This window comes from Terrapene carolina, unplaced genomic scaffold, assembly GCF_002925995.2.
Source record: "Terrapene carolina triunguis isolate 2854851 unplaced genomic scaffold, T_m_triunguis-2.0 Scaffold236, whole genome shotgun sequence".
NCBI lineage: Eukaryota > Metazoa > Chordata > Testudines > Emydidae > Terrapene > Terrapene triunguis.
Window position 1 is genome coordinate 442,309 of NW_020664587.1, and position 14,848 is coordinate 457,156.

The following is a 14,848-nucleotide window of genomic DNA, read 5'->3' on the forward strand; positions in this document are numbered from 1 at the left end:
CCCCCAAACACCGATGAGGTCCAGCAACTCGCCATTGCTCCATGCTGGGGCTCGCTTGGCACGTGGAGGCATGGTCACCTGGAAAGATTTGCTGATAGCACGCCACGCCACGCCAGGCTGAGCAAACAGGAAGGGGTTTTTTAAAATTCCCGGGGAATGTAAAGGCTGGGTCACATGATTGGTTACCTGAGGCCAGGGCAGTAGAGTTTGAACTGATGACCAGAGTGGCTAGAACAGGCATTGTGGGATACTGCCGAATAATTCTGGAGGCCATTCACAGCGCATTGGGCGGCCACACTGGTGCTGCAGCGGCAGCACAATACTCGCTATTCCTCTCAGGGACATGGAGTACATGCAGCTCTCCAACCATGGAGATACAGCGCTGCAAATGCCTTGTCAGTGGGGACAGGGAGTGAGTTACAGCGCTGGGGGCGGCTTTACAGCGCTGTAACTCGCAAGTGTAGCCAAGGCCCTAGTTAGGTGTCTTTTGCCCTCTCTGCTGTTGTGGAATTGTTCGCTATTGTATGCTTGCTCCCTGTCTTGTTTTAAATGTCTCAGGTTCTATTCTACAACCTAATTGATCTCCCTAAATCTAGATGTTTGTTTGAATCCAGAACTGGGTGCAATTTTTGAGGCAGTCATGCCAGAGCGGTACACAGAGAGAGTTTTACATCCCTATTCTGTGCTATTTGTGTGTGCAGCCCCATTCATATAGCCTTTTTTTTTTTTTTTCCCTGTTATGTACCATTGGAGAGACATATTTACTTTGCTGTATCTCTGCCCCAGGTCTCTGTCAGAATTTACTACTTCCCTCGAGTGTGTGTGTTTCAGATACGTTTTCCCTAAATGTATTTATCTGCATTTTTCAAAGCTGCATATTTTTTAATTTTCTGTCCACATTTCAAACCTCTCTCTAGGTCGTTTTGCATTATTTGTCCTCATTGGTGTTTGTATTTACTCCCAATTTAATATCAGCTGTGAATTTAATTACTATATTGTTGACTTCCTCTTCTAGACTATCATGGAAGATAATCTAGTGTTCAATACTGCCTTCATCCAATCTCTAATTCACTATTTTTCAATGCTTTTGTTGTCTCTCCAGCCAATATCAGTCAACATTGTTGGATGCAAGACTATGAAAATCAATTTTAAGAGCTGTCTTTCAAAATATAACAAATTAAATACCTTACTAAATACCTTACTCAAATTCAAATATAATAACTGCTTTCCTTTAATCTGCTAATTTAGTAATTATTTGGCAAGATCTATTCTGAACAAAATCTCACAGTGCTGTTTAGTCTCTAAATATTTAGGCCTAGTGATTTGAGGTACCTCAATTTTTGGGCAAAAAAATTAAGATGCCTTAGAGGAGCCTGATTTTTCAGACAGCACTGACCACCCATCCTCTGAAGTCATATTGGAGTGACACTTATGCCCATTGGACCACCTCCCCTCTTTAGGGGTTTGCCTTCCTGTTATCCAGCAGGCTTGGAAACTGACCACCATGGAAAAGTGGGTCATGGACATCATAACATCTGACTATACCATCCATTTTACATCATGCCCTCTCACCCCCACCTCCTTCCCCATCCCTCTTCAGGACCTGTCTCACGAGCTTGTGTTGAGACAACAGCTAGAAGCAATAGAACTGATCCTTTCCCCCAACAAGGCAAGAGGTTCTACTCAAAGCATTTCCTGGTGCCAAAGAAGGAGGGAGGCCGATCTTAGATCTAAGACACTTAGAGCACGTGAAGCCTCAAAAGTTCAGGATGGTGACTCTGGCAACTATAATTCTCTTATTGGAGGAAGGGGATTGGTTTTCAGCCCTGACCTACAAGATGCCTATTTTCATATATCGATTAAACCCATCACACAAGAAATACCTACACTTCATCATAGGCCAAGATAATTTCCAATACCTTCTTAGTTGCCCTCACTACTTCTTGTAGAGTTGGGTAAATTAGGGCCCTAATGGCAGACCTCTCCTCCCCCCTTTATAGTATTCTTCAAGAATAAAGTCTCCTTACACCCACATCCTAAATACTTATAGAAAGTTCTGTAGGATTTCCACCTTAATCAACCCATCCATCTACCAGTATATCTTCTGAACAGGGCCGGCTTTAGGCCAATTCCACCAATTCCCCCGAATCGGGCCCCGCGCCTAAGAGGGCCCCGCACCCAGTGGCAGGGCTGCCCAGAGTGGGGGACAAGTGGCAGAGAATCCCTTCCCTGGCTAGAGACACCTTTTTAATTTTTACTCACCCGGTGGCACTCTGGGTTTTTGGCAGCACTTTGGCGGTGGGTCCTTCAGACCCAGAGCGAGTGAAGGACCCGCCGCCAAAGACTAGGAGCGCGGCCAGGTGAGTACAAGCCCCACGTGTTTTTTTTACGTGTTTTTTTTTTTTTTTTAGTCATCCCTGTCGGGGCCCCGTCGAAACTCTTCGAATTGGGCCCCGCACTTCCTAAAGCCGGCCCTGCTTCTGAAACCTCATAATTCTCAGCAGGAATCCTATTTCCATACCCTGGTTGTTAGAAGAGCTTTGGCCTTCTGTTTAGATAGGACCAGGCAATTTTGAAGATTGCCTAGGCTCTTCATCTCCATCATAGATAGAGGCCGGGGATTCTCTATCTCTACTTAGAGACTGTCAAAATGGATATCTGGTTGAATTGTCACTTGTTATGAGACCGCAGGTGCGCAACCCCCGCATGCGGTGATAGCACATTTGGCCAGATCTCAGGCAACATATTACAGCATTACTGAAGAATGTAACAATTTCTGAAATATGTAGGGCCGTTACCTGGGTTTCAATAAATATCTTTACCCAACTTATGCCCTTATCCAGGCTGCCAGATCCGATGCGACCCTCTGTTCTGTATTATCTTTAGTTCTGGACTTTGTTCTGAAGCTCCCTCCTCCTTCTGTCAGAATACTGCTTGGAAGTCCCCTGTGGTGGAGCACCCATAGGACACTACTAGAAGAAGAAGAGGTTTCTTACCTTGTGCTCTGTCTGTGGTTCTTTGAGATGTGTGTCCTTATGGGTGCTCCACTCCCATCTTCCTTCCCCGCCACTTTAGAGTGTTCCCTAAGGGATGTTGGGGTAGAGAAGGAGCTGAGGGTGGTTTGCCCACGCACTCCTGTATAAAACCTCGGTGTCTGACAGGAGGATGCTTAGGTTGCATATATGGGGCGAACAGATGCTGCTACCTGAAAATGTCTGATCAAGGCATGAGAGGTGCATGAGAGGCACATGCACGCCTGAAGTGGAGCACTCACAGGAAGAAAAGCAGTTACTGTACAAGGTGAATAACCTCTTCTTCGGGGGAAGTTCTATGGCCTGTGTTATACAGTAGGTCAGTCTAGATTTTCCCAAAGGGACCTTCTGGCTTTGTAATCTATAAATCAAAACAAAATTGAAACACTGCTTTAAAGGGACACAGTTCTGTGGAGGGCAGCACACAACAAATGAGCAGGAGGCTCCAAGTCACTCTGCCTCTTCTTGTTGTTCTCTCTTCTAGTGTTTAGGGGTTCAAACTTATCATGTGTGTTAGCTCGAAAAAGCTGGGCTCCCAAGTGCAATTGTTCTCACTGCTCTGAACTTGGCCCAGGGAGGGGAATGGCATCTGGGAGCATGGCTGTGGGGGTACAGTGAGGAACATATGCTGGAGATCCCACTTCTTCACGTGCTTGTTCATGTTGATTCCATGGTAGGTGTGCGCATGCCCACGTGCACAGTCATCAGATTTTTTTGCCTTAGCAGTATCTGTAGGGCCAGCTCTGGCACCCCCTGGAGTCCCGCACTCATGTACCGGTATGTGAGGCGCTGCCGGCCTTATGCCTTGTCAGTTCCTTCTTACTGCTTGTGATGGTTGTCATAGCACCTTTCCTCTTGTATCTGCAAGTGCGATAGTGGTTTTTTCTTCATTACTCAATGTTCTCTTGTACATAGTTTATTTTAGTTAATAAGTGGTGTTAGAGTCGCAAAGAAATTAGACCTTTTGGGGAGAAAGGTTTACTCAACAGCCAGTATCCAGCTTCAGGTGTCAAACCATCAGGCCCTGTTGGGGAGATACAATTTTAATTTGTGGGACTCCATCAATAAGTTCAAGGACTCCCTTCCACAGGACCTCAGTCTGCAGTATGCATCCATTCTGGAGAAGGGCAAGGCAGTGGCTAGAGGCTCTCTCCAGGTGGCATGGGTTGCGGCTGACTCATCAGCCAGAGCTGTAGCCTCTGCTGTGGTCATGAAGCGCAGTTCGTGGCTGCAATCCTTGGGGCTCTCCCAGGAGATGCAGTTGTCCGTTCAGGACCTCCCGTTCAATGGGAATGCTCTCTTTTCAGGGCAGACTGATGCTAGGCTGCACTGTCTGAAGGACTCTTGGGCTAAGTTACGTTCACTGGGCCTTTACACGCCACAAACCATTAGGAATCAGTACCAGCTACCTCCACCGCCCAGATCTTCGGGGCCACTGCGACAAGGCACCAATAAGAGAAAGGAATGGGATGAAGGGTTTAAACGCAGTTGTCGTGCTTCATCCTCCTCGCCTGCCCAGTCTGGTCCTGCATGACACCCAGGTGGGCCACGGCAGGCATTTTGATGGTGCGCTTGAGAACGGTGCCCCACTCGAACTTCAGAATCACCCCCCCCACACACACACACCCAGTTTGTTTTTGAACCGGTTGTGTCCCTTCCTGGCTGCATGGACCTGATTGACGTCAGATTGTTAGGTGCTCAACACAATAGCATCGGGCTATACTGTGCAGTTCTCCGCCATCCCTCCTCCACCCCCTTCAGGGACCCTTCTCATGAGGAACTCCTTGTTCAGGAAGTGGAAACCCTCCTATGGCTAGGGGCAGTAGAGGAGGTCCCTCAAGACATGAGGGAGAAAAGGGTTCTGTTTCTGATGTTTCCTAATCCCGAAGGCCAAACTGGGCCTCAGACCCATTCTAGACCTGCATCGCCTCAACGAATATCTCAAGAAGTTGAAGTTTCACATGGTCTCCCTGGCCTCCATCATCCTTTCCCTGGATCCAGGAGATTGGTATGCTGCCCTCAACTTAAAGGATGCTTATTTTTCATATCTCCATTTTCCATGAACACAGAAGGTTTCTCCGTTTTATGGTGGGCCAACACCATTTCCAGTTATAGTGCTGCCCTTTGGCCTCTCGTCCACCCCATGGGTTTTCACAAAGTGCATGGTAACAGTGGCTGCTTACCTGAGATGTCAAGGAGTACAGATTTACCTGTATTTCGATGACTGGCTCGTCCAGGGAAGGTCACAGGCCTAGGTGCAAAGAAGCCTCGATCTGGTGCACTCCACCTGTCGGGATCTGGGCCTGCTTATAAACGAGCAGAAATCAACTCTGACCCCCGTTCAGCAGATAGAGTTCATAGGAGCGATCCTCAACTCTACACAGGCCAGAGCCTTTCTGCCAGAGGCCCGTTCCCAGACCATGTCAAGCTTGATCTCCCACATGAGACCACCCTCTCATGACTGCCCACGTGTACCTCAAGTTGTTGGGCAATATGGCAACTTATACTTATGTAGTCCAGCATGCGCAGCTCCATCTCAGACCCCTGTAGGCATGGCTGGTGTTGGTCTACCTTCCCAACATACACTAGCTCGGGTGATCATGGTACCGGTTGTCCCTGGATGGACCCCAGCTCGTTATTGGAAGGAGTTCCCTTCCGTGATTTTGGTCTCCAATGCTTCAGACCTGGTTTGGGGAGCTCACCTCTGCACGCAAGGTCGCTGGTCGCAGGAGGATAGCTCTCTACACATAAACATCAGGGAGCTCAAGGCGATACTCTTGGCCTGTCATGCATTCCTCCTCCACCTGATGGGCAGGGTGGTTCAAATCCTAAACAGACAATACCTCCGCAATGTTCTATATCAACAAGTAAGGCGGAGCTCGCTCATCAGCCCTTTGCCAAGAGGCTCTCTGGTTATGGGGCTTCTGTGTGCAGCATGCCATTCATCTGGTGGCCTTGCACCTCCCAGGGGCCAGCAGATCACCTCAGCAGGACCTTCTCGTCTCATGCGAGAGGTCACTTTACCCGGAAGTGGCCAGTGTGATCTTCCAGAGGTCGGGGAACTCCCCAGGTGGACCTATTCGTGTCTAGACAGAACAGGAAGTGCCACAACTTCTACTCAATTCGTGGGCTCAACAGAGGCTCCCTTTCCAATGCATTCTTACTCCCGTGGTCGGGGGCACTACCGTATGCCTTCCCACCAGTACTGCTGGTTCAGAATCTTTGTGAAGATCAAGTGGGACAAGACGAAGGTAATCCTGATAGCGCCGGCGTGGCCTTGCCAGCACTGGTTTGGGAAGCTGTTGGCGCACTGGGTAGTGGAACCTACAGAACTACCACTCTGGCAGGACTTACTCTCCCAGAACCATGGCCGACTGCTGTACCTGAACCTCGCAACCCTGCACCTGACGGTATGGCTTCTGCATGGCTAAATGCAGAAGAGCAAGCATGCCCAGTACAAGTTTAGCAGGTCCTGATGGGTAGCAGGGCGACCTACCTAGCCAAAAGTAAGAGTCTTGTGGCACCTTATAGACTAACAAATGTATTGGAGCATAAGCTTTCATGGGTGAATACCCACTTCATCAGGGACATCTGGGGGCAATCTGGATAGTAATCCCCTCTGTATCCCCTGTCGGCTGTCCTGACTGCTGCTGCTGCTGATACACTACCTCCGAATGGCCTTATTCAAAAAAGCAAAGGGCAGACCAGCGAGACACTGTGAAGTTAATCATCATGATGCCTCCCCCGCCCCCCAGTGTAGGCAAGCCCTAAGAGAGGTTTTCGCCAAATCCTCAGTTACTGTCCTTGCCCCAGTCTACTTACCTAGACAATGTACTCCTGACATGACCACAACTTCCCTTACTCCTCCTCATCCTCAGAGGAATGTAGTCCTCCCCCGTGCATGCCCCATCATCTTCATGGTTAGTGCACTGGAAGTCTGGAAGGGAGTCCAGGAATTAATCCCTTAGGAATGGCATAAAGTCTTCTAGTTTGCACAGGGAACAGCCTGGCTGATACCTGCCCATGTGCCCTCCCCTTCACTACCCCTATCAACCATTACCTTCTTGGAGTGGGAATCCATATTCAGGAAAAAGCCTGCATCCTCCACAATCTCAAGGGCCAGATCCCCTTCACTAGGGAGCAGATACAACTTTCCTAAACTTCTTGCTTGATTAAGCCCCAACTAATGGAAGGTGAGGATGATCACTCCCCCAAACAGAAACATGCAGGACCACCTCCCATTTTATATTCCTCTCTCGATGAGGCCCACTGCAACTTCAATGGACTTCCAAGACCTCATGAAGACAATACTGGAAATGCTGGATATCCCTATTATACAGGAGGCCAGACTAAATGATCACAATAGTGCCTTCTTGCCTTGGAATCTATGAATCTATAAATCCCACTGGAGATCATCCAGGAGAAGCAGCACAATCTTCTCAACATCCTCCAGACTGAGACTCCAGGGAAACTGGTGATGTCCACAAATCAGAGGCTTCTCACACGTGCCATGACAATCTGGCACGTGCCAGCTTCAATTCCCGCTACTTCCAAGAGCACTGAACCTCCCTATCAAGTGCCTTCAAGTATCAGCATCCTGCGCTGGGCTCCCTTGTAGTTCAAGCAAAATCCATAGATCAGGGTCTTCCAAAGTCCACCCTTTGCACAAAGAACCCAAAAAAGTTAGAACTTTTTGTCTTGAAGGTTTACTTGTTGATGAGTCTGCAAATGAGAGTACCCAGCTACCAATCTCTACTCTCAAAATATGACTTTTTAATCTGAAAAAGGCTCTCCAACTTTGTGGACAAACTGCCAGAAGAATACCGGGAGATGAAATCCCTCATGTTCTAAGGACAACTCATGACCAGAACATCACTTGAAGCTGCACTAACATCTAACGCAGCACTAAGAATGATGACCATTCCCTTTACTATGAGGAGGTCCTCCTGGCTGCAGGCATCTGGGATTCTGAGGGAGGTTCAGGTGCCCATTGGGGACCTCCAGTTTTGAGGGCAATGAGCTATTCAACAGTAGTATGGAGGAAATGCTCTATACATTTAAAGATTCGCAAGTGACCTTGCAATCTTTGGGACTGTACATTCTAGCACTGAAGCTGAAGCCACAGAGCCAAATACCTCACCAAATACTACTCTCAACAAAGATATTCAAAGCCTCCCAAGGAAGAGAGAGATTTCTGGAACCAATCCTCTCCTGCTTCCCCAGCCACTTCACTGCCTGGGGTGTCGAACAGGCAACAAATTTGATGTCTGCACTGAAGGCCTGACTTGACCATTTCAACCACTTATCTTACTTATAAGATGCCTGGGCTAGGATGACTGGTTGGTCCTCAAGGTAATAAGCCAGGGATATCTCATCTGGTTTCAAGCGGTTCTAACCCCTTTTCCGGGACCCTTCTCATGAGGCACCATTTGAAGCAGGAGTTACCTAGAAAAGATTCCTCTGGTCTTATTAGACTTTATTCCACTAAGGCTCGGGCAGCCTCTGCTATCTGTTTGGATAACATTTTACATACCTTAGAGCATGCAGAGATGTATGTAGACCAGCAGTGTGGAGTTAGGTCCACAGACTTGCCACTTGTTCCCTCCTGCAAGCTTCCAGATTGGAGGCTAATTTTGATAGGGCTGTCCTGCAGTCACTCTTCAAGTAGCACGCCTCTTACCCATCTCCAAGCAATTAGGCAACTGTTTGTTAATCACCAAGAATGGACTCTATGGACAATCACTTGGAGAGAATGCTTACCTATCTTACAGTAACTATAGTCCTGTCAGAGGTGTTATTCACAAGGAGTCCATGGCTTGCTCTCCTTCCCCACTGATTTGGAGTTCTGCTACTGCAGGATTCTTTATTGGCAAAGGACCTGAGTGGTGGTTGAAGTTGGCTGTGGGGAACGAGAGGGAAGCCAAGGGACAGGTGCAGCCACAAATGGATTGCTTTTAAAAAAGAATCCAGTATTGATGCATATGAGGAACACGTGCATCAAAAGTTGAAGCTGCAGACAACACATCTCGAACCGCAGTTATTGTAAGGTAAGTAACTATTCTTTCTGTTTTACTAGGAATGTAAATAAGAATTCAAGGACTGTGATAGCAAGCATCACACATTTCTTTTTCGTAAGAGAAGTATTAACTACTAATTTACTCCAATCTTTAGCATATCCCTGTACCTTCATGAGTTTTGAAAACTCGTCAGTGGGAGACCAGTTTTTTGAGTGTGCTCAAGTTGTCTAACTATTTTCCTTTCCTGCTCTTCTTCCTCCACAGTTATTTTATGGGGCCTTCCTTACTAGCTAATTATAATTTCGTTCTTTTTTTCTTAAAATGGATTTTAAATAAAAAGTCCAGTAATCTAACCATTTGTCTCCTCTACAGATCCACACTCCTCATCCCACCTGCTTGCTTGTCTTTGAATTTTCAAGCAGTTTGTCTTACAACAGAGAACGGGTTTATATGTGTAACTGTAGATGGAAGTTAGACTGATACTATAGTGTACCTGCACTGCTAAACCAGATGACTCTCTAGTTCCAAGCAATCTTCCTAATTTGAATGTTTCACAGACTATGATTAATGTGCTAGATATCCGGATCCTTAAGAGTGCCTACAAGAACGTATAAGCAAGACCATAGCTGGTATGGTAACTTGGATAGTAATGTTGGGCGTTTATATTCAGTAAGGGGGGGAGGGATAGCTCAGTGGTTTGAGCATTGCCCTGCTAAACCCAGGGTTGTGAGTTCAATCCTTGAGGGGGCCATTTAGGGATATGGGGCAAAAATCTGTCTGGGGATTGGTCCTGCTTTGAGCAGCGGGTTGGACTAGACGACCTCCTGAGGTCCCTTCCAACCCTGATATTCTATGATTCTACTGAACCAATGCCCCAGCATAGTTAGATGACATTGTATTGAGAAACATGCAAATGAGGCTTACAACCTATTGCACTGCTCTACAGCCAAAATGCTTCTGAAATAAATGTAGTCAAACTTTACTAATTCTGGGTCACTGAGAACGAAAATGATGCTTAAAATTGTTGATTGGCTCTAGTTTTCAAGATATGCTATTGGGTCAGTATATACGACCCTTGACTTGGGAATGGCGGAGGATAAGTGAGTTATAAAGGGAAGGGATCTCAATTTAAACCAGAAATGACTAAAATACATCTTTGACTGGCTCTATGAATAAATCTATGACTGTGTTTGGACAGTACTTGCTTTTTAGGCAAAACAATGAATGATGCAATCTGAAGCTGGTATTGCGTCATACATGATATGAATTGCATCATGTTATTCCTAGAAGTCATGGATGATGCAATCATAACGAAGCTTACATCACTCTGCTGAACAAATTGCCCTATATCAGCTCTAGAAATCATACAGTGTCGTGCTCTCTTATTTGTCAGTGTTTGATTTTGCAAAGGGACACATTTCTGTTTAGCCGAAGTGAGCACAGATGCCTCGTACTTGTGTGAACAATGCAGATAACTTCTGCTATGTTTGTGGTGAAGTGACTTTTGCATCACAAAAGCGCAGTATAACCACTATGGTTAAGAAAGCCTATCACCTTTATTTTGGCTGCAAAATTGGAGATCAGGACAAGAGGTGGGCCCCACACATATGCTGCAACACTTGTGCAACAAATCTTCACCAGTGGTTGAACAGGAAAAGGAAATCTATGCCTTTTGCAGTGCCAATGATTTGGAGAGAGCCAACAGATCATACCAGCAATTGTTACTTCTGCATGGTGCCTCCAGTTGGGAAAGGTGTGTCAAAGAAGAAAAAGTGGACTGTGCATTATCCAAACATTCCATCAGCTATACGCCCAGTACCCCACGGAGAAGGACTGCCGGTTCCTGATGCACCAGAATCATTCTCACTTGAGTCAGATGAGGAAGAGGATGAAACTTCTGGTCCTGAAACATCAATGTCACAGGACCCACATTTTCTCCCATCCTCCTCCTCTGAACCACACCTCATAACACAAGGTGAACTGAATGACCTTGTCAGGGATTTGGAACTACCCAAGAGTAAGGCACAGCTGTTGGGCTCCAGACTACAGCAGTGGAATCTCCTGGCAGGTGATGTTAGGGTTTCCATGTTCCGTAACCGTCAAAAGGATCTTGTCCCATTCTTCTTCATGGAAGGTGATCATGTAGCCTGCAACAACATCGATGGTGTGATGGCAGCCCTCAACATCGTTCACGATCCAGATGAGTGGAGACTGTTCATTGATTCATCGAAGACATGTCTTAAAGCTGTTTTACTGCATAATGGCAATGTTTTGCCATCAATTCCAGTTGGTCATGTAGTCCATATGAAGGAAACCTATGACAACATGAAACAACTTTTGAGGTGCATAAACTATGACCAACATCAGTGGCAGCTTTGTGGCGATTTGAAGGTTGTTGCTCTCTTGCTTGGTCTGCAGACTGGATACACAAAGTATTGCTGTTTTCTCTGTGAATGGGATAGTCGTGCAAGAGATTCCCACTACATCAAGAAAGATTGGCCACTCCGACAGTCATTGGAGCCTGGGAGGAAAAGTGTTCAGCATCCACCACTTGTTGAATCAAGGAAGATTTTGTTACCACCCTTACACATCAAGCTGGGTCTGATGAAGAACTTTGTCAAGGCCATTGACAAAACACAAGCAGCTTTCAAGTACCTCCATGGAAAATTTCCAAGGTTAAGTGAAGCTAAGATAAAGGAAGGTGTCTTTGTTGGTCCTCAGATTCGTGAACTTCTTCGAGATGATGCATTTGACCATGCACTGCGTGGCAAGGAAAAGACGGCATGGAAAGCCTTCCAGTTAGTGGCAATAAAATTTCTCGGAAACAACAAGGCAGACAACTACAGGTTGTTGGTGGAAAACCTCCTCAAGGCATACAAAACCTTGGTTGCAACATGTCACTAAAGATACATTTTTTGCACTCTCATCTAGATTTTTTTCCACCGAACTGCGGAGCAGTGAGCGACGAGCACGGCGAGCGATTTTACCAGGACATTGCAACAATGGAGAAATGCTATCAGGGCAAATGGAGCCCATCAGTGCTTGCAGACTATTGCTGGACAGTGACAAGAGATGCTCCATTTAATGAATACAAGAGACAAGCCAAGAAGCGCCGAGTAGACACTAAATAGGACTAAACTATGTACAGAATAGTTTTTTGCCTTTTTGTTTCATAATAAATTTTATTTATATAACCCTTTTGCTGATTTTTAAAGTGTTACATAAACAGGACAGGTGAAATATTATCATGTAAAGCAACCATAAACACATGAAAAGACCAAGGTTTACAATTTATGATTAAAACTCTATCTACACAATATACATAGACATAAAATGTAAAAACTTAAATATCTTAGAAACAGTAGCCAATCAGTTGTTTTAATTGTCATATTTGAATTCAGCACATCAAAATACATAATAAATAGCACATTTTATCTCTGAAGCAGACGACTTCTCAAAAATTGTAGACCAGTGTTGTGGCTATTAAAGATCCCATGGCACTTTCTGCAAGAGTTCACACTTTTAAATAAAAAGAATTTCACTACCAAATTCTCCCTACATTTTCAGTTAAGGAGCTCTTTCTTTCTCACATCTTGTTCTAAACTATTGTGTGGTGGTATGTACTGTTACCCGGTGGGTAAAATGATCTCTCTGCCATAGCTTTTTAATCAGGTTGCAAACTACCGTGGGATGCTTTTGTATGGAAAGGCAATATATAGATAAGTGGCTTTGTATTCACTGAATTTTAAGAATAGCCTGAGATTTCCCCTCATTAAAAGCTGTACAGAGAATGCTTATGTTCAGTTTTGGATCCTCTTAACTCTTGAGCGCTCTCATTTCTAGGTGGTATTATGTTTTGACCGTGTCTTCTGGGATCCAAGTGTCAATTTGTTCGGTCATGTTGGCAGCACTACTGCCAGCAGAGGAGAACTTTTTCTATTCTGGAATCTCTACAAAGGTAAATGTATTGGGTGTTCAGTTTTATTGTGTCATTTTCTTTTTCACAGTAACAGAACTAGAAAAAGCATCATCATTTGATGATGATCATAATAAAGCTTATAGTGCTTTTCATCAGTAGATTTTAGAAGAAAGTATCAATACCTCCATTTTAAAGATGGACAAACTAAGGCAGAGAGAAGTAGTGACTTGCCAAAAGTCAAACAGGTCAGTAGCAGAGCTGGAAATAGAGTTCAGGTTCTTCTTTGAGTGCTGGTCCCTGTGTGTATTCATAATCTCAATGCGCCTGAGACCAGAAAATTCTAGCAAGTAGTGTCTGTAGGTCTATGCCAGCATCCCTGCTCTCCTTGTGGTCTGTGCCAAGGGCATAAGGGGTGAAACAGACTGATGCTTCTTCAGTTCCTCCTTACTGCTGAATTTGAGATAGTAGTTAGTAAGAATCCCCACCCTTCCTCAAGTACTGCAGAAGATTCAGCAGGACAGAACATGAGTCATTCTCACCCTGCTCAAATGGCCCAAGCAGTTCTAGTTCCCAAGCCTCCCACATACATCCTGGCCACCCATCAGCATTCATTCCCCAGTGCGGGACTTAGATTATGCCCAGGCTTTAAAAATTGCTTCTCCTGCCCCTACTCCTTTTCGGCCAGTGATGACCACCAGTGTGCCTCTGCTACCTCAGAGAAGCTCATATCTCTGTTAAGTGCAGTACTGGCTGCTCCTTTCCCAGCTGAACATGTCAGGCACAAGAACTCCACCTTTGGAAGCACCTAATGGAACAGGCCCCAGTCAGATCCAGGCCAGGCCCTCTGTATACTGACCTGAGACATAGAGGAGAGCACCTCCTAGCTTGATGTCTGACTCAGGAATGGAAATGACTAGAGCGAAGGACCCTTTGGCTGGGCCTTCTCACGAGTAAAAGACGCTCTCATAGGCATAAAAATAGATCCCCTCCTATATTTAAGAGAAGGGATCCTTAAGTAACTCCACCCAGGTAGGGTGAGTCCTTGCACCCAGGACACAAGGATTTAGGTCTTCCTAAGCCTTGTAGCCGTGATCAGAAGGTGCATAAGAGCACGGCTTCTTCAGTATTGCTTCTTGCATCATCATCGATTATGCTGCCAACTAAGCACAGGGAGCGAAAGATCATGAACCATCAATACCGAAGATGACCACATGGTCAGAGGCTCCTTCATGGGTGGTAGTGTGTCGGCCATGTAAGGAACCACTGATTCTTCTTCAAGAGATGTCCCTGTGGGTGCTCCACTCCACGTGTTGGTGCGTCCCTGCGCCTTTGCTCAGAGATTTTTTGCAGCAGTACTCGTAGCGGCCACGCATGCTCAGAGGCTGCCCCCCTCTGTGAGTCTAGGTTAATAGTACGCATGCGTGGCCGGTCTCCTCAGTTCCTTCTCTACCATCACCGGCCTGAGACAGAGCTCAGCAGACTCGTTAGGAAATCCCTCACTCTTGCTACAATTACCCTTCTAGTAGTTAGTTTGTTGTCAGTTCTTTGTTAGTGTAGTTAATTACCTCTTTTATCTGTTACCAAAAAAAAAAAAAAATTCTGTCAGCCACAGCCGCTTCGGCCATGCCTGGCTCCACAGGCTTCAAACGCTGTAAGGAGGCTATCCCGCTATCAGATGGCCACTCAAAGTGTATAAAATGTTTGGGGGAAGCCCACATTCCCCAAAAATGTGCCCACTGCAGTAAACTCCGTTCCAGGGCACGGAAGGACAGGGAGCTTAGACTTAAACTGCTCCTCCTGCAAAAGTCTATTGGGTCAGTTTCAGACCCAGGTGCTGAATCCGGCTCCGCTGCCCGCCACAGCCCCCCCGCCTCAAAAAA

At 46.0% G+C, this 14,848-nt stretch overlaps 1 protein-coding gene across 2 annotated transcripts in view; it reads left to right on the plus strand.

The window, feature by feature from the left end:
- KDM1A (lysine demethylase 1A) overlaps positions 1-14,848 on the plus strand; it is a 165,019-nt gene that overhangs the window by 127,165 nt on the left and 23,006 nt on the right. For both annotated transcript variants that reach the window (XM_024199597.3, XM_024199598.3), the window contains one exon: positions 12,893-13,007. In XM_024199597.3, the coding sequence (XP_024055365.1) occupies positions 12,893-13,007 (115 nt within the window). The remainder of the gene's footprint in view (positions 1-12,892; positions 13,008-14,848) is intronic.